At 58.8% G+C, this 22926-nt stretch overlaps 1 protein-coding gene and 1 long non-coding RNA gene across 3 annotated transcripts in view; both read left to right on the top strand.

The window, feature by feature from the left end:
• Positions 1-218: 218 nt before the first annotated feature.
• Positions 219-22926, top strand: part of NOS1AP (nitric oxide synthase 1 adaptor protein) — a 38930-nt gene continuing 16222 nt past the window's right edge. Inside the window, exons 1-6 of one of the 2 annotated variants that reach the window (XM_075617007.1) lie at positions 219-331; positions 3509-3650; positions 4057-4214; positions 4806-4955; positions 8482-8647; positions 14187-14330. In XM_075617007.1, coding sequence (XP_075473122.1) covers positions 3518-3650; positions 4057-4214; positions 4806-4955; positions 8482-8647; positions 14187-14330 — 751 coding nt within the window. In that variant the 5' untranslated portion in view covers positions 219-331; positions 3509-3517. Of the gene's footprint in view, positions 332-3508; positions 3651-4056; positions 4215-4805; positions 4956-8481; positions 8648-14186; positions 14606-22926 lie in introns of those variants that run through there. The other variant, XM_075617008.1, reaches the window with a different exon arrangement.
• On the top strand, positions 17252-19062 carry LOC142503405 (uncharacterized). The gene is made up of 3 exons (XR_012804013.1): positions 17252-18596; positions 18681-18722; positions 18765-19062. It is a non-coding gene; the product is annotated as an uncharacterized LOC142503405 (long non-coding RNA).

Here is a 22926-nt window from a genome sequence, read left to right as displayed (position 1 = left end):
CTCCCTCCCCACCTCTCTTTCTTCCCTCCCCACCTCTCTCTCTCTCTCTCTCTCTCTCTCCTCCCATCCCACCTCTCTCTCTCCTCCATCCCCACCTCTCTCTCCTCCCTTCCCGTCTCCTTTCCCCCTTCTCTCTCTCTCTCCCCCCCTTTCTCTCACCTCTGTCCCCCCTCTCTGCTATTCCCCCCCCCCCTCTCTCTCCCCCTCCCTCTCCACATACAGGATATTTTATGTATCTCACGACTCCCAGGACCTGAAGATTTTCAGCTATATTGCCAGAGACGGCCCGAGTAATGTGTTCCGGTGCAACGTGTTTAAGTCCAAGAAGAAGGTAAGCTCTCTGAGCGGAGGAGAGAGGAGGCTGCTGGGTAAATCATGGCTGAAGAGCTGACACTCCGAAACCAAAGCTGCTAAACCATGAAAGACCTTAATGCGTCTTCATGCAATGACGATGCATCTTATCACGCGTGTAATGGTACATAGCCCTCCCAGAGAGCAGCCAGTCACGCGTGTAATGTTACATACCCCTCCCAGTGAGGAGGCCGTCATGCGTGTAATGTTACTTCCCCTCACACTGAGCAGCCAGTCATGCGTGTAATGGTACATACCCCTCCCAGAGAGCAGCCAGTCACGCGTGTAATGTTACATACCCCTCCCAGAGAGCAGCCAGTCACGCATGTAATGTTACATACCCCTCCCAGAGAGCAGCCAGTCACGCGTGTAATGTTACATACCCTCACAGTGAGGAGGCAGTCACGCGTGTAATGTTACATCCCCTCATAGTGAGCAGCCAGTCACGCGTGTAATGTTACATCCCCTCACAGTGAGCAGCCAGTCACGCGTGTAATGTTACATCCCCTCACAGTGAGCAGCCAGTCACGCGTGTAATATTACATCCCCTCCCAGTGAGCAGCCAGTCACGCGTGTAATATTACATCCCCTCCCAGTGAGCAGCCAGTCACGCGTGTAATGTTACATCCCCTCACAGTGAGGAGGCTGTCACACGTGTAATGTTACATGCGTGTGATCCTGTGTGTGTGTGTGACCCTGTGTGTGTGTGTGTGTGTGTGTGACCCTGTGTGTGTGTGACCCTGTGTGTGTGTGACCCTGTGTGTGTGTGACCCTGTGTGTGTGTGACCGTGTGTGTGTGTGACCCTGTGTGTGTGACCCTGTGTGTGTGTGTGACCCTGTGTGTGTGACCCTGTGTGTGTGTGTGACCCTGTGTGTGTGACCCTGTGTGTGTGACCCTGTGTGTGTGACCGTGTGTGTGTGACCCTGTGTGTGACCCTGTGTGTGACCCTGTGTGTGACCCTGTGTGTGACCCTGTGTGTGTGTGTGACCCTGCGTGTGTGTGTGACCCTGTTTGTGTGTGTGACCCTGTGTGTGTGTGTGTGTGTGTGTGACCCTGTGTGTGTGTGTGTGTGTGTGACCCTGTGTGTGTGTGTGTGTGTGTGTGTGTGTGTGTGTGTGTGTGTGTGTGTGTGTGTGTGTGTGTGTGTGTGACCCTGTGTGTGTGTGTGTGTGTGTGTGTGTGTGTGACCCTGTGTGTGTGTGTGTGTGTGTGTGTGTGTGTGTGTGTGTGACCCTGTGTGTGTGTGTGTGTGTGTGTGTGTGTGACCCTGTGTGTGTGTGTGTGTGTGTGTGTGTGTGTGTGTGTGTGTGTGTGTGTGTGTGTGTGTGTGTGTGTGTGTGTGTGTGTGTGACCCTGTGTGTGTGTGACCCTGTGTGTGTGTGACCCTGTGTGTGTGTGACCCTGTGTGTGTGTGACCCTGTGTGTGTGTGTGTGTGTGTGTGTGTGTTTGACCCTGTGTGTGACCCTGTGTGTGTGTGACCCTGTGTGTGTGTGTGTGTGTGTGTCCCTGTGTGTGTGTCCCTGTGTGTGTGTGTGTCCCTGTGTGTGTGTGACCCTGTGTGTGTGACCGTGTGTGTGTGACCGTGTGTGTGTGACTGTGTGTGTGTGTGTGACCCTGTGTGTGACCCTGTGTGTGTGTGTGTGACCCTGTGTGTGTGTGTGTGACCCTGTGTGTGTGTGTGTGTGTGACCCTGTGTGTGTGTGTGTGTGACCGTGTGTGTGTGTGTGTGTGTGTGTGTGTGTGTGTGTGTGTGTGTGTGTGTGTGTGTGTGTGTGTGTGTGTGTGTGTGTGTGTGTGTGTGACCCTGTGTGTGTGTTTGTGTGTGTGTGTGTGACCCTGTGTGTGTGTGTGTGTGTGACCCTGTGTGTGTGTGTGTGACCCTGTGTGTGTGTGACCCTGTGTGTGTGTGACCCTGTGTGTGTGTGACCCTGTGTGTGTGACCCTGTGTGTGTGTGTGTGTGTGTGTGTTTGACCCTGTGTGTGACCCTGTGTGTGTGTGTGTGTGTGTCCCTGTGTGTGTGACTGTGTGTGACCCTGTGTGTGTGTGTGTGTGTGTGTGTGTGTGTGTGTGTGTGTGTGTGTGACCCTGTGTGTGTGTGTGTGTGTGTGTGTGTGTGTGACCCTGTGTGTGTGTGTGTGTGTGACCCTGTGTGTGTGTGTGTGTGTGACCCTGTGTGTGTGTGTGTGTGTGTGTGTGTGTGTGTGTGTGTGTGTGTGTGTGTGTGTGTGTGTGTGTGTGTGTGTGTGTGTGTGTGTGTGTGTGTGACCCTGTGTGTGTGACCCTGTGTGTGTGACCCTGTGTGTGTGACCCTGTGTGTGTGACCCTGTGTGTGTGACCCTGTGTGTGTGACCCTGTGTGTGTGTGTGTGTGTGTGTGTGTGTGTTTGACCCTGTGTGTGACCCTGTGTGTGACCCTGTGTGTGTGTGTGTGTGTGTCCCTGTGTGTCCCTGTGTGTGTGTGTGTGTGTGTCCCTGTGTGTGTGTGTGTGTGTGTGTGTGTCCCTGTGTGTGTGTGTGTGTGTGTGTCCCTGTGTGTGACTGTGTCCCTGTGTGTGACTGTGTGTGTGTGTGTGTGTGTGTGTGTGTGTGTGTGTGTGTGTGTGTGTGTGTGTGTGTGTGTGTGTGTGTGACCCTGTGTGTGTGTGTGTCCCTGTGTGTGACCCTGTGTGTGTGTGTGTGTGTGTGTGTGACCGTGTGTGTGTGTGACCGTGTGTGTGTGTGTGTGTGTGTGTGTGTGACCCTGTGTGTGTGACCCTGTGTGTGTGACCCTGTGTGTGTTTGTGTGTGCGACCCTGTGTGTGTGTGTGTGTGTGTGTGTGCGACCCTGTGTGTGTGTGTGTGTGTGACCCTGTGTGTGTGTGTGTGTGTGTGTGTGTGTGTGTGTGTGTGTGTGTGTGTGTGTGTGTGTGTGAGACCCTGTGTGTGTGACCCTGTGTGTGTGTGTGTGTGTGTGACCTTGTGTGTGTGACCCATTGTGTGTGTGTGTGTGTGTGTGACCTTGTGTGTGTGACCCTGTGTGTGTGACCCTGTGTGTGTGTGTGTGTGACCCTGTGTGTGTGACCCTGTGTGTGTGACCCTGTGTGTGTGACCCTGTGTGTGTGTGTGTGACCCTGCACAACGTCTGTGTGCCTCACACGGTGTCCCTTGTCACACAGAGCCAGGCTATGCGCATTGTCCGGACGGTGGGACAAGCGTTTGAGGTTTGTCACAAGCTGAGCCTGCAGCACACGGAGCAGAGCGGGGACGGGGGGGAGGAGGGGGAGAGCGAGAAGAGCAGCGACGACTCCGGAGTCCCAGGTATGAGAGGGGGACGCTGAAAAGTGTGTCTCCCCCCTATCACACGGCGTCACTTCTCTACCCCCCCCCCCCAATCACACAGTGTCACTTCCCCCCCCCCTCCCCCATATCACTCGGTGTGACTTCTCTCCCCCCCCCCCTGAATCACAGTCATTTCTCTTCCCCCCCATCACACGGTGTCACGTCTCTCCCCCCCCCCCCATCACTCGATGTCACTTCTCTCCCCCCCCCCCCCAATCACACAGTGTCACTTCCCCCCCCCCCCCCCTCCCCCATATCACTCGGTGTGACTTCTCTCCCCCCCGCCTCCTGAATCACAGTCATTTCTCTTCCCCCCCCCCCCCCCATCACTCGATGTCACTTCTCTCCTCCCCCCATCGCTCGGTGTCTCTTCTCTCCCCCCCAGTGACACATGCCGTAGCCAGCGTAGACCATGCTGTGGACGAGACGGATATTGATGCTCTGGACACTGTGCCTCCCAGGGACGAGGGACCCGAGTTTAGCCGCGGGGTCACTGACCTGGACACTGTGCTGAGGGAGAGTGACCGTACCAAGGACAAAAAGGTGACAGAAAAATGTACCTACACCTATACACAGGGCCATATACACTGCGACCTACACTATACACAGGGCCATATGCACTGCAATCTACACTTATACACTGGGCCATATACACTGCAACCTACACCTATACACATGGCCATATACACTGCGACCTACACTATACACTGGGCCATATGCACTGCAACCTACACCCAAACATGGGCCATATGCACTGCAACCTACACCTAAACATGGGCTATATACACTGCACCCATACACAGGAAGATATACACTGCAACCTATACACTGGGATATATACACTGCAACCTACACCTATACACAGCGACGTATACACTGCAACCTACACCTATACACAGGGACATATTCACTGCAACCTACACCTATACACGGACATATACACAGGGACCTACAGCTATATAAAGAGAGATCAACACTGGGACCTACAGCTATACACAGGGACCTATAGCTATATACAGACATACACAGGGATCTATAGCTATATACAGGGACCTATAGCTATATAGAGACATCTACTCAGGGACCTATAGCTATATACAGAGAGATGTACATGGTTTCTTGGCCTCTCACCAGGAGCAAGTGATATCTGCCTCCCCCAAGATGCTGCTCCCCTACGGCAGCCCGCTGCCCCCCGGGACCCCACTATCTGTGCATCACCAAATCCAGCTTCTCCAGCAGCAACTGCAGCAGCAGCAACAGCAGACGCAGGTGGCAGTGGCTCAGGTGAGCAGACGTGGAGGGGACTGCTGTGTCAACAGTGTGCACGTGGTCCCCATCTGACCCTTCCACCATAATGACACACAGAGGTCGGCCACGACCCACAGTCTGTGGCAGTCTCCTCTAACCCAGGGGCTCAACTCCAGTCCTCAATAAACCCCCCCTCCCCAACAGGTCAAGTTTTCAGGATATCCCTGCTTCAGCACAGGTGGCTCAATCAGAGGCTCAGTCAAAGACTCCCTCTGATTGATCTACCTGTGCGGAAGCAGGGACTGATTGAACCACCTGTGCTGAAGCTGGGATATCCTTAAAAGCTGACCTGCTGGGCAGTCTTGCGGACTGGAGTTGCGCACAGTTGCTGTAGATGGTCAGCCAGATCTGTGGTGTGATCTCGGTTCCTCTCCTCTCGCTGCGATTTGCTCTCCCCCCCCCCCCCCCCTTGGTGCTCCTGTGACTCGCTGTCCCTTCTCTCCCCCATATCTCCCCCCCCCCCACCCCCCTCAGTGTTCTTGTGACTTGCGCTCTCTCCGGCAACCCCCGTGACTCGCTCTCTCTCTCCGGCGCCCCCCGTGACTCGCTCTCTCTCTCCGGCGCCCCCCGTGACTCTCTCTCTCCCTCCGGTACCCCCCATGAGTCGCTCTCTCTCTCTCCGGCGCCCCCCGTAACTCTTTCTCTCCCTCCGGTACCCCCCGTGACTCGCTCTCTCTCCGGCGCCCCCCGTGACTCGCTCTCTCTCTCCGGCAACCCCCGTGACTCTCTCTTTCCGGCGCCCCCCGTGACTCTCTCTCTCTCCGGTGCCCCCCGTGACTCGCTCTCTCTCTCCGGCGCCCCCCGTGACTCGCTCTCTCTCTCCGGCAACCCCCGTGACTCTCTCTTTCCGGCGCCCCCCGTGACTCGCTCTCTCCGGCGCCCCCCGTGACTCGCTCTCTCCGGCGCCCCCCGTGACTCTCTCTCTCTCTCCGGCGCCCCCCGTGACTCGCGGTCTCTCTCCGGCGCCCACCGTGACTCTCTCCCTCCGGTGCCCCCCCCGTGACTCTCTCCGGCGCCCCCCGTGACTCACTCTCTCTCCGGTGACCCCCCTACCCCCCCGTGACTCTCTCTCTCCGGCGCCCCCCCCGTGACTCGCTCTCTCTCTCCGGCGCCCCCCGTGACTCGCTCTCTCTCTCCGGCATCCCCCGTGACTCGCTCTCTCTCTCCGCCGCCCCCCGTGACTCGCTCTCTCTCTCCGGCACCCCCCGTGACTCGCTCTCTCTCTCCGGCGCCCCCCGTGACTCGCTCTCTCTCTCCGGCAACCCCCGTGACTCTCTCTTTCCGGCGCCCCCCGTGACTCTCTCTCTCTCCGGTGCCCCCCGTGACTCGCTCTCTCTCCGGCGCCCCCCGTGACTCGCTCTCTCTCTCCGGCAACCCCCGTGACTCTCTCTTTCCGGCGCCCCCCGTGACTCGCTCTCTCCGGCGCCCCCCGTGACTCGCTCTCTCCGGCGCCCCCCGTGACTCTCTCTCTCTCTCCGGCGCCCCCCGTGACTCGCGGTCTCTCTCCGGCGCCCACCGTGACTCTCTCCCTCCGGTGCCCCCCCCGTGACTCTCTCCGACGCCCCCTGTGACTCACTCTCTCTCCGGTGACCCCCCTACCCCCCCGTGACTCTCTCTCTCCGGCGCCCCCCCCGTGACTCGCTCTCTCTCTCCGGCGCCCCCCGTGACTCGCTCTCTCTCTCCGGCATCCCCCGTGACTCGCTCTCTCTCTCCGCCGCCCCCCGTGACTCGCTCTCTCTCTCCGGCACCCCCCGTGACTCGCTCTCTCTCTCCGGCGCCCCCCGTGACTCGCTCTCTCTCTCCGGCACCCCCCGTGACTCGCGGTCTCTCTCCGGCGCCCCCCGTGACTCGCTCTCTCTCTCCGGCGCCCCCCGTGACTCTCTCTCTCCGGTGCCCCCCCCGTGACTCTCTCCGGCACCCCCAGTGACTCGCTCTCCGGCGCCCCCCGTGACTCGCTCTCTCTCTCCGGTGCCCCCCCTACCCCCCAGTGACTCTCTCTCTCCGGCGCCCCCCGTGAGTCTCTCTCTCTCTCCGGTGCCCCCCGTGACTCGCTCTCTCTCTCCGCCGCCCCCCGTGACTCGCTCTCTCTCTCCGGCACCCCCCGTGACTCGCTCTCTCTCTCTCTCCGGCACCCCCCGTGACTCGCTCTCTCTCTCCGCCGCCCCCCGTGACTCGCTCTCTCTCTCCGGCACTCCCCGTGACTCTCTCTCTCTCTCTCCGGCGCCCCCCATGACTCGCTCTCTCTCTCTCCGGCACCCCCCGTGACTCGCTCTCTCTCTCCGGCACTCCCTGTGACTCGCTCTCTCTCTCTCTCCGGCACCCCCCGTGACTCGCTCTCTCTCTCCGCCGCCCCCCGTGACTCGCTCTCTCTCTCCGGCACTCCCCATGACTCGCTCTCTCTCTCCGGCGCCCCCCGTGACTCGCTCTCTCTCTCCGGCGCCCCCCGTGACTCGCTCTCTCTCTCTCCGGCACCCCCCGTGACTCGCTCTCTCTCTCTCCGGCGCCCCCCGTGACTCGCTCTCTCTCTTTCCGGCGCCCCCCGTGACTCTCTCTCTCTCCGGCGCCCCCCGTGACTCGCTCTCTCTCTCCGGCGCCCCCCGTGACTCGCTCTCTCTCTCCGGCGCCCCCCGTGACTCGCTCTCTCTCTCCGGCGCCCCCCGTGACTCGCTCTCTCTCTTTCCGGCGCCCCCCGTGACTCGCTCTCTCTCCGGCGCCCCCCGTGACTCGCTCTCTCTCTCCGGCGCCCCCCTTGACTCGCTCTCTCTCTCCGGCGCCCCCTGTGACTCGCTCTCTCTCTCTCCGGCACCCCCCCGTGACTCGCTCTCTCTCTCCGGCACCCCCCCGTGACTTGCTCTCTCTCTCCGGCACTCCCCGTGACTCTCTCTCTCCGGCGCCCCCCGTGACTCGCTCTCTCTCTCTCCGGAGCCCCCCTTGACTCGCTCTCTCTCTCCGGAGCCCCCCTTGACTCGCTCTCTCTCTCCGGCGCCCCCCGTGACTCGCTCTCTCTCTCCGGCGGCCCCCTTGACTCTCTCTCTCTCTCTGGCACCCCCCGTGACTCGCTCTCTCTCTCCGGCGCCCCCCGTGACTCGCTCTCTCTCCGGCGCCCCCCGTGACTCGCTCTCTCTCTCCGGCGCCCCCCGTGACTCGCTCTCTCTCTCTGGCACCCCCCGTGACTCGCTCTCTCTCTCCGGCGCCCCCCGTGACTCGCTCTCTCTCCGGCGCCCCCCTTGACTCGCTCTCTCTCTCTCCGGCGCCCCCCTTGACTCGCTCTCTCTCTCCGGCGCCCCCCGTGACTCGCTCTCTCTCTCCGGCGGCCCCCTTGACTCGCTCTCTCTCTCCGGCGCCCCCCGTGACTCGCTCTCTCTCTCTCTCTCCGGCGCCCCCCGTGACTCGCTCTCTCTCTCCGGCGCCCCCCGTGACTCGCTCTCTCTCTCCGGCGCCCCCCTTGACTCGCTCTCTCTCTCCGGCGCCCCCCGTGACTCGCTCTCCCCCACACACACAGGTCCATTTGCTGAAGGACCAGCTGTCCGCTGAGGCCGCCGCCAGGCTGGAATCTCAGGCCCGAGTCCACCAGCTGCTGCTGCAGAACAAGGACCTGCTGCAGCACATCTCGCTGCTGGTCAGGCAGGTGCAAGAGCTGGAGGTCAGGCTGTCCGGACACCATACCAGTAAGGGACCTGATGTACAGGGCAGTGCCAGGCGGCACGTGTCCTCGGTGCTGGGATCCCTTTAAAGGACAGACACTGGGGCCCCGCGGTGACACTGGTGGGACGGGGGGCCCCGCGGTGACACTGGTGGGACGGAGGGTGGGCCCCGCGGTGACACTGGTGGGACGGGGGGCCCCGCGGTGACACTGGTGGGACGGGGGGCCCCGCGGTGGGACGGGGGGCCCCGCGGTGACACTGGTGGGACGGGGGGCCCCGCGGTGACACTGGTGGGACGGGGGGCCCCGCGGTGACACTGGTGTGACGGGGGGGGGCGCCACGGTGACACTGGTGGGACAGAGGGGGGGGCCCCGAGGTGACAGTGGTGGGACAGAGGGGGGGGCCCCGAGGTGACACTGGTGGGACAGAGGGGGGCACCGCGGTGACACTGGTGGGACTGAGGGGGGGGCCCCGAGGTGACACTGGTGGGACAGAGGGGGGCACCGCGGTGACACTGGTGGGACTGAGGGGGGGCCCCCGCAGTGACACTGGTGGGACGGGAGGTGCCCGCGGTGACATGGGCTGCGTTGACGCTGGAGTCAGGTAGGTTTTATTTACATATACACTGCCTCAGTGTCTGACCCAGATCTGCTTCTGTGTGAGTTGCAGTATCCAGTCACTGTGCGGTGCCGGTGTGTATCCAGTCACTGCGCGGTGCCGGTGTGTATCCAGTGACTGCGCGGTGCCGGTGTGTATCCAGTGACTGCGCGGTGCCGGTGTGTATCCGGTGACTGCGCGGTGCCGGTGTGTGTCCAGTGACTGCGCGGTGCCGGTGTGTATGCAGTGACTGCGCGGTGCCGGTGTGTATCCAGTGACTGCGCGGTGCCGGTGTGTATCCAGTCACTGCGCGGTGCCGGTGTGTATCCAGTGACTGCGCGGTGCCGGTGTGTATCCAGTGACTGCGCGGTGCCGGTGTGTATCCGGTGACTGCGCGGTGCCGGTGTGTGTCCAGTGACTGCGCGGTGCCGGTGTGTATGCAGTGACTGCGCGGTGCCGGTGTGTATCCAGTGACTGCGCGGTGCCGGTGTGTATCCAGTCACTGCGCGGTGCCGGTGTGTATCCAGTGACTGCGCGGTGCCGGTGTGTATCCAGTCACTGCGCGGTGCCGGTGTGTATCCAGTGACTGCGCGGTGCCGGTGTGTATCCAGTCACTGCGCGGTGCCGGTGTGTATCCAGTGACTGCGCGGTGCCGGTGCGTATCCAGTCACTGCGCGGTGCCGGTGTGTATCCAGTCACTGTGCGGTGCCGGTGTGTATCCAGTCACTGTGCGGTGCCGGTGTGTATCCAGTCACTGTGCGGTGCCGGTGTGTATCCAGTCACTGTGCGGTGCCGGTGTGTATCCAGTGACTGCGCGGTGCCGGTGTGTATCCAGTGACTGCGCGGTGCCGGTGTGTATGCAGTGACTGCGCGGTGCCGGTGTGTATCCAGTGACTGCGCGGTGCCGGTGTGTATCCAGTCACTGCGCGGTGCCGGTGTGTATCCAGTGACTGCGCGGTGCCGGTGTGTATCCAGTCACTGCGCGGTGCCGGTGTGTATCCAGTCACTGCGCGGTGCCGGTGTGTATCCAGTCACTGCGCGGTGCCGGTGCGTATCCAGTCACTGCGCGGTGCCGGTGTGTATCCAGTGACTGCGCTGTGCCGGTGTGTATCCAGTGACTGCGCGGTGCCGGTGTGTATCCAGTCACTGCGCGGTGCCGGTGTATATCCAGTCACTGCGCGGTGCCGGTGTGTATCCAGTGACTGCGCGGTGCCGGTGTGTATCCAGTGACTGCGCTGTGCCGGTGTGTATCCAGTGAATGCGCGGTGCCGGTGTGTATCCAGTGACTGCGCGGTGCCGGTGTGTATCCAGTGACTGCGCGGTGCCGGTGTGTATCCAGTGACTGCGCGGTGCCGGTGTGTATCCAGTGACTGCGCGGTGCCGGTGTGTATCCAGTGACTGCGCGGTGCCGGTGTGTATCCAGTGACTGCGCGGTGCCGGTGTGTATCCAGTGACTGCGCGGTGCCGGTGTGTATCCAGTCACTGTGCGGTGCCGGTGTGTATCCGGTGACTGCGCGGTGCCGGTGTGTGTCCGGTGACTGCGCGGTGCCGGTGTGTATCCAGTGACTGCGCGGTGCCGGTGTGTATCCAGTCACTGCGCGGTGCCGGTGTGTATCCAGTCACTGCGCGGTGCCGGTGTGTATCCAGTGACTGCGCGGTGCCGGTGTGTATCCAGTGACTGCGCGGTGCCGGTGTGTATCCAGTGACTGCGCGGTGCCGGTGTGTATCCAGTCACTGCGCGGTGCCGGTGTGTATCCAGTGACTGCGCGGTGCCGGTGTGTATCCAGTCACTGCGCGGTGCCGGTGCGTATCCAGTGACTGCGCGGTGCCGGTGCGTATCCAGTCACTGCGCGGTGCCGGTGTGTATCCAGTCACTGCGCGGTGCCGGTGCGTATCCAGTCACTGCGCGGTGCCGGTGCGTATCCAGTGACTGCGCTGTGCCGGTGTGTATCCAGTGACTGCGCGGTGCCGGTGTGTATCCAGTCACTGCGCGGTGCCGGTGTATATCCAGTCACTGCGCGGTGCCGGTGTGTATCCAGTGACTGCGCGGTGCCGGTGTGTATCCAGTGACTGCGCTGTGCCGGTGTGTATCCAGTGAATGCGCGGTGCCGGTGTGTATCCAGTCACTGCGCGGTGCCGGTGTGTATCCAGTGACTGCGCGGTGCCGGTGTGTATCCAGTGACTGCGCGGTGCCGGTGTGTATCCAGTGACTGCGCGGTGCCGGTGTGTATCCAGTGACTGCGCGGTGCCGGTGTGTATCCAGTCACTGCGCGGTGCCGGTGTGTATCCAGTGACTGCGCGGTGCCGGTGTGTATCCAGTGACTGCGCGGTGCCGGTGTGTATCCAGTGACTGCGCGGTGCCGGTGTATATCCAGTGACTGCGCGGTGCCGGTGTATATCCAGTGACTGCGCGGTGCCGGTGTGTATCCAGTCACTGCGCTGTGCCGGTGTGTATCCAGTGACTGTGCGGTGCCGGTGTGTATCCAGTGACTGCGCTGTGCCGGTGTGTATCCAGTGAATGCGCGGTGCCGGTGTGTATCCAGTCACTGCGCGGTGCCGGTGTGTATCCAGTGACTGCGCGGTGCCGGTGTGTATCCAGTGACTGCGCGGTGCCGGTGTGCATCCAGTGACTGCGCGGTGCCGGTGTGTATCCAGTGACTGCGCGGTGCCGGTGTGTATCCAGTGACTGCGCGGTGCCGGTGTGTATCCAGTGACTGCGCGGTGCCGGTGTGTATCCAGTCACTGTGCGGTGCCGGTGTGTATCCGGTGACTGCGCGGTGCCGGTGTGTGTCCGGTGACTGCGCGGTGCCGGTGTGTATCCGGTGACTGCGCGGTGCCGGTGTGTATCCGGTGACTGCGCGGTGCCGGTGTGTATCCAGTCACTGCGCGGTGCCGGTGTGTATCCAGTCACTGCGCGGTGCCGGTGTGTATCCAGTGACTGCGCGGTGCCGGTGTGTATCCAGTGACTGCGCGGTGCCGGTGTGTATCCAGTGACTGCGCGGTGCCGGTGTGTATCCAGTCACTGCGCGGTGCCGGTGTGTATCCAGTGACTGCGCGGTGCCGGTGTGTATCCAGTCACTGCGCGGTGCCGGTGTGTATCCAGTGACTGCGCGGTGCCGGTGCGTATCCAGTCACTGCGCGGTGCCGGTGTGTATCCAGTCACTGCGCGGTGCCGGTGCGTATCCAGTCACTGCGCGGTGCCGGTGTGTATCCAGTGACTGCGCTGTGCCGGTGTGTATCCAGTGACTGCGCGGTGCCGGTGTGTATCCAGTCACTGCGCGGTGCCGGTGTATATCCAGTCACTGCGCGGTGCCGGTGTGTATCCAGTGACTGCGCGGTGCCGGTGTGTATCCAGTGACTGCACTGTGCCGGTGTGTATCCAGTGAATGCGCGGTGCCGGTGTGTATCCAGTCACTGCGCGGTGCCGGTGTGTATCCAGTGACTGCGCGGTGCCGGTGTGTATCCAGTGACTGCGCGGTGCCGGTGTGTATCCAGTGACTGCGCGGTGCCTGTGTGTATCCAGTGACTGCGCGGTGCCGGTGTGTATCCAGTCACTGCGCGGTGCCGGTGTGTATCCAGTGACTGCGCGGTGCCGGTGTGTATCCAGTGACTGCGCGGTGCCGGTGTGTATCCAGTGACTGCGCGGTGCCGGTGTATATCCAGTGACTGCGCGGTGCCGGTGTGTATCCAGTCACTGCGCTGTGCCGGTGTGTATCCAGTGACTGTGCGGTGCCGGTGTGTATCCAGTCACTGCGCGGTGCCGGTGTGTATCCAGTGACTGCGCGGTGCCGGTGTGTGTCCAGTGACTGCGCGGTGCCGGTGTGTGTCCAGTGACTGCGCGGTGCCGGTGTGTATCCAGTGAATGCGCGGTGCCGGTGTGTATCCAGTGACTGCGCGGTGCCGGTGTGTATCCGGTCACTGCGCGGTGCCGGTGTGTATCCGGTCACTGCGCGGTGCCGGTGTGTATCCAGTCACCGCGCGGTGCCGGTGTGTATCCAGTGACTGCATGGTGCAGGTGTGTATCCAGTCACTGCGCGGTGCCGGTGTGTATCCAGTGACTGCGCGGTGCCGGTGTGTATCCAGTGACTGCGCGGTGCCGGTGTGTATCCAGTGACTGCGCGGTGCCGGTGTGTATCCAGTGACTGCGCGGTGCCGGTGTGTATCCAGTCACTGCGCGGTGCCGGTGTGTATCCAGTGACTGCGCGGTGCCGGTGTGTATCCAGTCACTGCGCGGTGCCGGTGTGTATCCAGTGACTGCGCGGTGCCGGTGTGTATCCAGTCACTGCGCGGTGCCGGTGTGTATCCAGTCACTGCGCGGTGCCGGTGTGTATCCAGTCACTGCGCGGTGCCGGTGTGTATCCAGTGACTGCGCTGTGCTGGTGTGTATCCAGTGACTGTGCGGTGCCGGTGTGTATCCAGTCACTGCGCGGTGCCGGTGTGTATCCAGTGACTGCGCGGTGCCGGTGTGTATCCAGTCACTGCGCGGTGCCGGTGTGTATCCAGTGACTGCGCTGTGCCGGTGTGTATCCAGTGACTGCGCGGTGCCGGTGTGTATCCAGTGACTGCGCGGTGCCGGTGTGTATCCAGTGACTGCGCGTGCCGGTGTGTATCCAGTCACTGCGCGGTGCCGGTGTGTATCCAGTGACTGCGCGGTGCCGGTGTGTATCCAGTGACTGCGCGGTGCCGGTGTGTATCCAGTGACTGCGCGGTGCCGGTGTGTATCCAGTCACTGCGCGGTGCCAGTGTGTTTCCAGTCACTGCGCGGTGCCGGTGTGTATCCAGTCACTGCGCGGTGCCGGTGTGTATCCAGTGACCGCGCGGTGCCGGTGTGTATCCAGTGACTGCGCGGTGCCGGTGTGTATCCAGTCACTGCGCGGTGCCGGTGTGTATCCAGTGACCGCGCGGTGCCGGTGTGTACCCAGTCACTGCGCGGTGCTGACACAATGCTGTTCTTATATCCTTGCAGTGGGATCTCAGGACAGCCTCCTGGAGATCACCTTTCGTTCCAGTGTAGTCCCAGTGCTGTGTGACCCATCCACACCGCGGCCGGAGGATCTGCCCCCCCTGACTGATGGGTCCGACCTCTCTTACCAGCTGAGCAACCCCTTAGGTAGGACAGACTGCTTGGTGAAGGTGCAGTGTTACCGCTTTGTGCCGGGTGCGGGGCAGGGGTCCGGCGAGCTGCTGGGCAGCCTGGAGCTGTACAGGTTCCGAGAGTCCGGAATAGCATCGGACTACGAATCGAACACGGACGAGAATGACGGGAAGGAGCCCTGGGCTCAGGAGGAGGGCGGGAGGCTGGCACACGTCCTGCACCGGGACATGTTGGGGGATAGTCTGGAGGATGAGATCGCAGTGTGAGGGAGAAGCACAGAAATGGGGGAGTCGGGGGGGAGGGTATTTATACGCTGTGTGTGTGAGATAAGGGGACAGGCAGATGGATTTATACGCTGTGTGTGTGAGATAAGGGGACAGGCAGATGGGTTTATACGCTGTGTGTGTGAGATAAGGGGACAGGCAGATGGGTTTATACGCTGTGTGTGTGATAAGGGGACAGGCAGATGGGTTTATACGCTGTGTGTGTGATAAGGGGACAGGCAGATGGGTTTATACGCTGTGTGTGAGATAAGGGGACAGTCAGATGGGTTTATACGCTGTGTGTGTGATAAGGGGACAGGCAGATGGGTTTATACGCTGTGTGTGTGATAAGGGGACAGGCAGATGGGTTTATACGCTGTGTGTGTGATAAGGGGACAGGCAGATGGATTTATACGCTGTGTGTGTGATAAGGGGACAGGCAGATGGGTTTATACGCTGTGTGTGTGAGATAAGGGGACAGTCAGATGGATTTATACGCTGTGTGTGTGATAAGGGGACAGGCAGATGGATTTATACGCTGTGTGTGAGATAAGGGGACAGGCAGATGGGTTTATACGCTGTGTGTGTGAGATATGGGGACAGGCAAATGGATTTATACGCTGTGTGTGTGATAAGGGGACAGGCAGATGGGTTTATACGCTGTGTGTGTGAGATAAGGGGACAGGCAGATGGGTTTATACGCTGTGTGTGTGATAAGGGGACAGTCAGATGGATTTATACGCTGTGTGTGTGATAAGGGGACAGGCAGATGGATTTATACGCTGTGTGTGTGATAAGGGGACAGTCAGATGGATTTATACGCTGTGTGTGTGATAAGGGGACAGTCAGATGGATTTATACGCTGTGTGTGTGATAAGGGGACAGTCAGATGGATTTATACGCTGTGTGTGAGATAAGGGGACAGTCAGATGGGTTTATACGCTGTGTGTGTGAGATATGGGGACAGGCAGATGGGTTTATACGCTGTGTGTGTGATAAGGGGACAGGCAGATGGATTTATACGCTGTGTGTGAGATAAGGGGACAGGCAGATGGGTTTATACGCTGTGTGTGTGAGATATGGGGACAGGCAAATGGATTTATATGCTGTGTGTGTGATAAGGGGACAGGCAGATGGATTTATACGCTGTGTGTGTGAGATAAGGGGACAGGCAGATGGGTTTATACGCTGTGTGTGTGATAAGGGGACAGGCAGATGGATTTATACGCTGTGTGTGTGAGATAAGGGGACAGGCAGATGGGTTTATACGCTGTGTGTGTGATAAGGGGACAGTCAGATGGATTTATACGCTGTGTGTGTGAGATAAGGGGACAGTCAGATGGGTTTATACGCTGTGTGTGTGAGATAAGGGGACAGGCAGATGGGTTTATACGCTGTGTGTGTGATAAGGGGACAGGCAGATGGGTTTATACGCTGTGTGTGTGATAAGGGGACAGGCAGATGGATTTATACGCTGTGTGTGTGTGATAAGGGGACAGGCAGATGGGTTTATACGCTGTGTGTGAGATAAGGGGACAGGCAGATGGGTTTATACGCTGTGTGTGTGATAAGGGGACAGGCAGATGGGTTTATACGCTGTGTGTGTGATAAGGGGACAGGCAGATGGATTTATACGCTGTGTGTGTGAGATAAGGGGACAGGCAGATGGGTTTATACGCTGTGTGTGTGATAAGGGGACAGGCAGATGGGTTTATACGCTGTGTGTGTGATAAGGGGACAGGCAGATGGATTTATACGCTGTGTGTGTGTGTGATAAGGGGACAGGCAGATGGATTTATACGCTGTGTGTGTGTGTGATAAGGGGACAGGCAGATGGATTTATACGCTGTGTGTGTGATAAGGGGACAGGCAGATGGATTTATACGCTGTGTGTGTGATAAGGGGACAGGCAGATGGATTTATACGCTGTGTGTGTGATAAGGGGACAGGCAGATGGATTTATACGCTGTGTGTGTGTGATAAGGGGACAGGCAGATGGGTTTATACGCTGTGTGTGTGTGATAAGGGGACAGGCAGATGGATTTATACGCTGTGTGTGAGATAAGGGGACAGGCAGATGGGTTTATACGCTGTGTGTGTGATAAGGGGACAGGCAGATGGGTTTATACGCTGTGTGTGTGTGATAAGGGGACAGGCAGATGGATTTATACGCTGTGTGTGTGATAAGGGGACAGGCAGATGGATTTATACGCTGTGTGTGTGAGATATGGGGACAGTTGGATGGATTTATACGCTGTGTGTGAGATAAGGGGACAGGCAGATGGATTTATACGCTGTGTGTGTGATAAGGGGACAGTTGGATGGATTTATACGCTGTGTGTGTGTGTGATAAGGGGACAGGCAGATGGGTTTATACGCTGTGTGTGTGTGTGATAAGGGGACAGGCAGATGGGTTTATACGCTGTGTGTGTGATAAGGGGACAGGCAGATGGATTTATACGCTGTGTGTGTGAGATAAGGGGACAGGCAGATGGATTTATACGCTGTGTGTGTGTGTGATAAGGGGACAGGCAGATGGGTTTATACGCTGTGTGTGTGATAAGGGGACAGGCAGATGGATTTATACGCTGTGTGTGTGAGATAAGGGGACAGGCAGATGGGTTTATACGCTGTGTGTGTGATAAGGGGACAGTCAGATGGGTTTATACGCTGTGTGTGTGATAAGGGGACAGGCAGATGGGTTTATACGCTGTGTGTGTGTGATAAGGGGACAGGCAGATGGATTTATACGCTGTGTGTGAGATAAGGGGACAGGCAGATGGGTTTATACGCTGTGTGTGAGATAAGGGGACAGGCAGATGGATTTATACGCTGTGTGTGTGATAAGGGGACAGGCAGATGGGCTTATACGCTGTGTGTGTGTGATAAGGGGACAGTTGGATGGATTTATACGCTGTGTGTGAGATAAGGGGACAGTTGGATGGATTTATACGCTGTGTGTGAGATAAGGGGACAGTTGGATGGATTTATACGCTGTGTGTGTGATAAGGGGACAGGCAGATGGATTTATACGCTGTGTGTGTGATATGGGGACAGTTGGATGGATTTATACGCTGTGTGTGAGATAAGGGGACAGGCAGATGGATTTATACGCTGTGTGTGTGAGATAAGGGGACAGGCAGATGGGTTTATACGCTGTGTGTGTGATAAGGGGACAGGCAGATGGATTTATACGCTGTGTGTGAGATAAGGGGACAGGCAGATGGGTTTATACGCTGTGTGTGTGTGATAAGGGGACAGGCAGATGGATTTATACGCTGTGTGTGTGAGATAAGGGGACAGTTTGATGGGTTTATACGCTGTGTGTGTGATAAGGGGACAGGCAAATGGATTTATACGCTGTGTGTGTGAGATAAGGGGACAGTTTGATGGGTTTATACGCTGTGTGTGTGATAAGGGGACAGGCAAATGGATTTATACGCTGTGTGTGTGATAAGGGGACAGGCAGATGGATTTATACGCTGTGTGTGTGATATGGGGACAGTCAAATGGATTTATACGCTGTGTGTGTGATAAGGGGACAGGCAGATGGATTTATATGCTGTGTGTGTGAGATAAGGGGACAGGCAAATGTATTTATACGATGTGTGTGAGATAAGGGGACAGGCAGATGGGTTTATACGCTGTGTGTGTGTGATAAGGGGACAGGCAGATGGGTTTATACGCTGTGTGTGTGATAAGGGGACAGGCAGATGGATTTATACGCTGTGTGTGTGATATGGGGACAGTCAAATGGATTTATACGCTGTGTGTGTGATAAGGGGACAGTTTGATGGGTTTATACGCTGTGTGAGAGATAAGGGGACAGTCAGATGGATTTATACGCTGTGTGTGTGAGATAAGGGGACAGTCAGATGGATTTATACGCTGTGTGTGTGTGATAAGGGGACAGTCAGATGGATTTATACGCTGTGTGTGTGATAAGGGGACAGTCAGATGGATTTATACGCTGTGTGTGTGATAAGGGGACAGTCAGATGGATTGATGTGTGTGAGAGGTATTAGGGGGATAGTCAAACTGATTGATGTGTGTGAGAGAGGTATTAGGGGGATAGTCGAACTGATTGATGTGTGTGAGAGAGGTATTAGGGGGATAGTCGAACTGATTGATGTGTGTGAGAGAGGTATTAGGGGGATAGTCAAACTGATTGATGTGTGTGAGAGAGGTATTAGGGGGGACAGTCGGATGGATTGATGCGTGTGTGTGAGGTATAGAGGAACAGTCGGACGGATTGATGTGTGTGTGTGTGTGTGTGGTATTGGGGGAACAGTCGGACAGATTGGTGTGTGTGAGAGAGGTATTCGGGGGACAGTCGGACGGATTGGTGTGTGTGAGAGAGGTATTGGGGGGACAGTCGGACGGATTGGTGTGTGTGTGTGAGAGAGGTATTGGGGGGACAGTCGGACGGATTGGTGTGTGTGGGAGGTATTGGGGGGACAGTCGGACGGATTGGTGTGTGTGTGTGATAGGTATTGGGGGAACAGTCGGACGGATTGGTGTGTGTGGGAGGTGTTGGGGGGACAGTCGGACGGATTGGTGTGTGTGTGAGAGGTATAGAGGAACAGTCGGACGGATTGATGTGTGTGTGTGGTATTGGGGGACAGTCGGACGGATTGGTATGTGTGTGGGAGATATTGGGGGGGACAGTCGGACGGATTGGTGTGTGTGTGATAGGTATTGGGGGGACAGTCGGACGGATTGGTGTGTGTGTGAGAGGTATTGGGGGGACAGTCGGACGGATTGGTGTGTGTGTGATAGGTATTGGGGGGACAGTCGTACGGATTGGTGTGTGTGTGGGAGGTATTGGGGGGACAGTCGGACGGATTGGTGTGTGTGGGAGGTATTGGGGGGACAGTCGGACGGATTGGTGTGTGTGTGTGAGAGAGGTATTCGGGGGACAGTCGGACGGATTGGTGTGTGTGAGAGAGGTATTGGGGGGACAGTCGGACGGATTGGTGTGTGTGTGAGAGAGGTATTGGGGGGACAGTCGAACGGATTGGTGTGTGTGGGAGGTATTGGGGGGACAGTCGGACAGATTGGTGTGTGTGTGAGAGAGGTATTGGGGGGACAGTCGGACGGATTGGTGTGTGTGTGAGAGAGGTATTGGGGGAACAGTCGGACGGATTGGTGTGTGTGTGGGAGGTATTGGGGGGACAGTCGGACGGATTGGTGTGTGTGTGGGAGGTGTTGGGGGGACAGTCGGACGGATTGGTGTGTGTGTGGGAGGTGTTGGGGGGACAGTCGGACGGATTGGTGTGTGTGAGAGGTATTGGGGGGACAGTCGGACGGATTGGTGTGTGTGAGAGAGGTATTGGGGGGACAATCGGACGGATTGGTGTGTGTGAGAGGTATTGGGGGGACAATCGGACGGATTGGTGTGTGTGTGAGAGAGGTATTGGGGGGACAGTCGGACGGATTGGTGTGTGTGAGAGAGGTATTGGGGGGACAGTCGGACGGATTGGTGTGTGTGAGAGGTATTGGGGGCACAATCGGACGGATTGGTGTGTGTGTGAGAGGTATTGGGGGGACAGTCGGATGGATTGGTGTGTGTGTGTGAGAGGTATTAGGGGGACAGTCGGACGGATTGGTGTGTGTGAGAGGTATTGGGGGGACAGTCGGACGGATTGGTGTGTGTGAGAGGTATTGGGGGGACAGTCAGACGGATTGGTGTGTGTGAGAGAGGTATTGGGGGGACAGTCGGACGGATTGGTGTGTGTGAGAGGTATTGGGGGGACAGTAGGACAGATTGTTGTGTGTGTGAGAGGTATTGGGGGGACAGTCGGACGGATTGGTGTGTGTGTGAGAGAGGTATTGGGGGGACAGTCGGACGGATTGGTGTGTGTGAGAGGTATTGGGGGGACAGTCGGACGGATTGGTGTGTGTGAGAGAGGTATTGGGGGGACAGTCGGACGGATTGGTGTGTGTGTGAGAGGTATTGGGGGACAGTCGGACGGATTGGTGTGTGTGATAGGTATTGGGGGGACAGTCGGACGGATTGGTGTGTGTGTGGGAGTTATTGGGGGGACAGTCGGACGGATTGGTGTGTGTGTGTGGGAGGTATTGAGGGGACAGTCGGACGGATTGGAGTGTGTGTGAGAGAGGTATTGGGGGGACAGTCGGACAGATTAATACTTTGTCTGCTCTTTCTCAGTTTCTGATCGTTCTCATTAGCTGCTCTGAATGTGTAATTTACAATTGTAATACAAGATGCGCTATGGGAGGTAGGTTACTGCTGAGGACTTCCTGATTATCTGATAGCGTGACACATTGTAATAACCTGTGTTTCTTTATCATTTGATTTAACCCTTCGCTGCCAGAGATTACTCTCTAATTCTAGTTAGAAGGGTATTGTGCGCTGACCCGGAGAGAGCGTCTCTTACACGCTGCGCGCTGACCCGGAGAGAGCGTCTCTTACACGCTGCGCGCTGACCCGGAGAGAGCGTCTCTTACACACTGCGCGCTGACCCGGAGAGAGCGTCTCTTACACGCTGCGCGCTGACCCGGAGAGAGCGTCTCTTACACACTGCGCGCTGACCCGGAGAGAGCGTCTCTTACACGCTGCGCGCTGACCCGGAGAGAGCGTCTCTTACACGCTGCGCGCTGACCCGGAGAGAGCGTCTCTTACACGCTGCGCGCTGACCCGGAGAGAGCGTCTCTTACACACTGCGCGCTGACCCGGAGAGAGCGTCTCTTACACACTGCGCGCTGACCCGGAGAGAGTGTCTCTTACACACTGCGCGCTGATCCGGAGAGAGCGTCTCTTACACGCTGCGCGCTGACCCGGAGAGAGCGTCTCTTACACACTGCGCGCTGACCCGGAGAGAGCGTCTCTTACACACTGCGCGCTGACCCGGAGAGAGCGTCTCTTACACGCTGCGCGCTGACCCGGAGAGAGCGTCTCTTACACGCTGCGCGCTGACCCGGAGAGAGCGTCTCTTACACACTGCGCGCTGACCCGGAGAGAGCGTCTCTTACACACTGCGCGCTGACCCGGAGAGAGCGTCTCTTACACGCTGTGCGCTGACCCGGAGAGAGCGTCTCTTACACGCTGCGCGCTGACCTGGAGAGAGCGTCTCTTACACACTGCGCGCTGACCCGGAGAGAGCGTCTCTTACACGCTGCGCGCTGACCCGGAGAGAGCGTCTCTTACACGCTGCGCGCTGACCCGGAGAGAGCGTCTCTTACACGCTGCGCGCTGACCCGGAGAGAGCGTCTCTTACACACTGCGCGCTGACCCGGAGAGAGCGTCTCTTACACACTGCGCGCTGACCCGGAGAGAGCGTCTCTTACACACTGCGCGCTGACCCGGAGAGAGCGTCTCTTACACGCTGCGCGCTGACCCGGAGAGAGCGTCTCTTACACGCTGCGCGCTGACCCATAGTGAGCGTCTCTTACACGCTGCGCGCTGACCCGGAGAGAGCGTCTCTTACACGCTGCGCGCTGACCCGGAGTGAGCGTCTCTTACACGCTGCGCGCTGACCCATAGTGAGCGTCTCTTACACGCTGCGCGCTGACCCGGAGAGAGCGTCTCTTACACACTGCGCGCTGACCTGGAGAGAGCGTCTCTTACATGCTGCGCGCTGACCCGGAGAGAGCGTCTCTTACACACTGCGCGCTGACCCGGAGAGAGCGTCTCTTACACGCTGCGCGCTGACCCGGAGAGAGCGTCTCTTACACACTGCGCGCTGACCCGGAGAGAGCGTCTCTTACACACTGCGCGCTGACCCGGAGAGAGCGTCTCATACACGCTGCGCGCTGACCCGGAGAAAGCGTCTCTTACACGCTGCGCGCTGACCCGGAGAGAGCGTCTCATACACGCTGCGCGCTGACCCGGAGAGAGCGTCTCTTACACACTGCGCGCTGACCCGGAGAGAGCGTCTCTTACACGCTGCGCGCTGACCCAGAGTGAGCGTCTCTTACACGCTGCGCGCTGACCCGGAGAGAGCGTCTCATACACGCTGCGCGCTGACCCGGAGAGAGCGTCTCTTACACGCTGCGCGCTGACCCGGAGAGAGCGTCTCTTACACTCTGCGCGCTGACCCGGAGTGAGCGTCTCTTACACGCTGCGCGCTGACCCGGAGAGAGCGTCTCTTACACGCTGCGCGCTGACCCGGAGAGAGCGTCTCTTACACGCTGCGCGCTGACCCGGAGAGAGCGTCTCATACACGCTGCGCGCTGACCCGGAGAGAGCGTCTCTTACACGCTGCGCGCTGACCCGGAGAGAGCGTCTCTTACACGCTGCTCGCTGACCCGGAGTGAGCGTCTCTTACACGCTGCGCGCTGACCCGGAGAGAGCGTCTCTTACACGCTGCGCGCTGACCCGGAGA

This window comes from Ascaphus truei, chromosome 10 (assembly GCF_040206685.1).
Source record: "Ascaphus truei isolate aAscTru1 chromosome 10, aAscTru1.hap1, whole genome shotgun sequence".
In the NCBI taxonomy this organism is placed as follows: Eukaryota; Metazoa; Chordata; class Amphibia; order Anura; family Ascaphidae; genus Ascaphus; species Ascaphus truei.
Note: the sequence above shows the minus strand (reverse complement) of the source record. Positions and strands in the feature narration are given on the sequence as shown.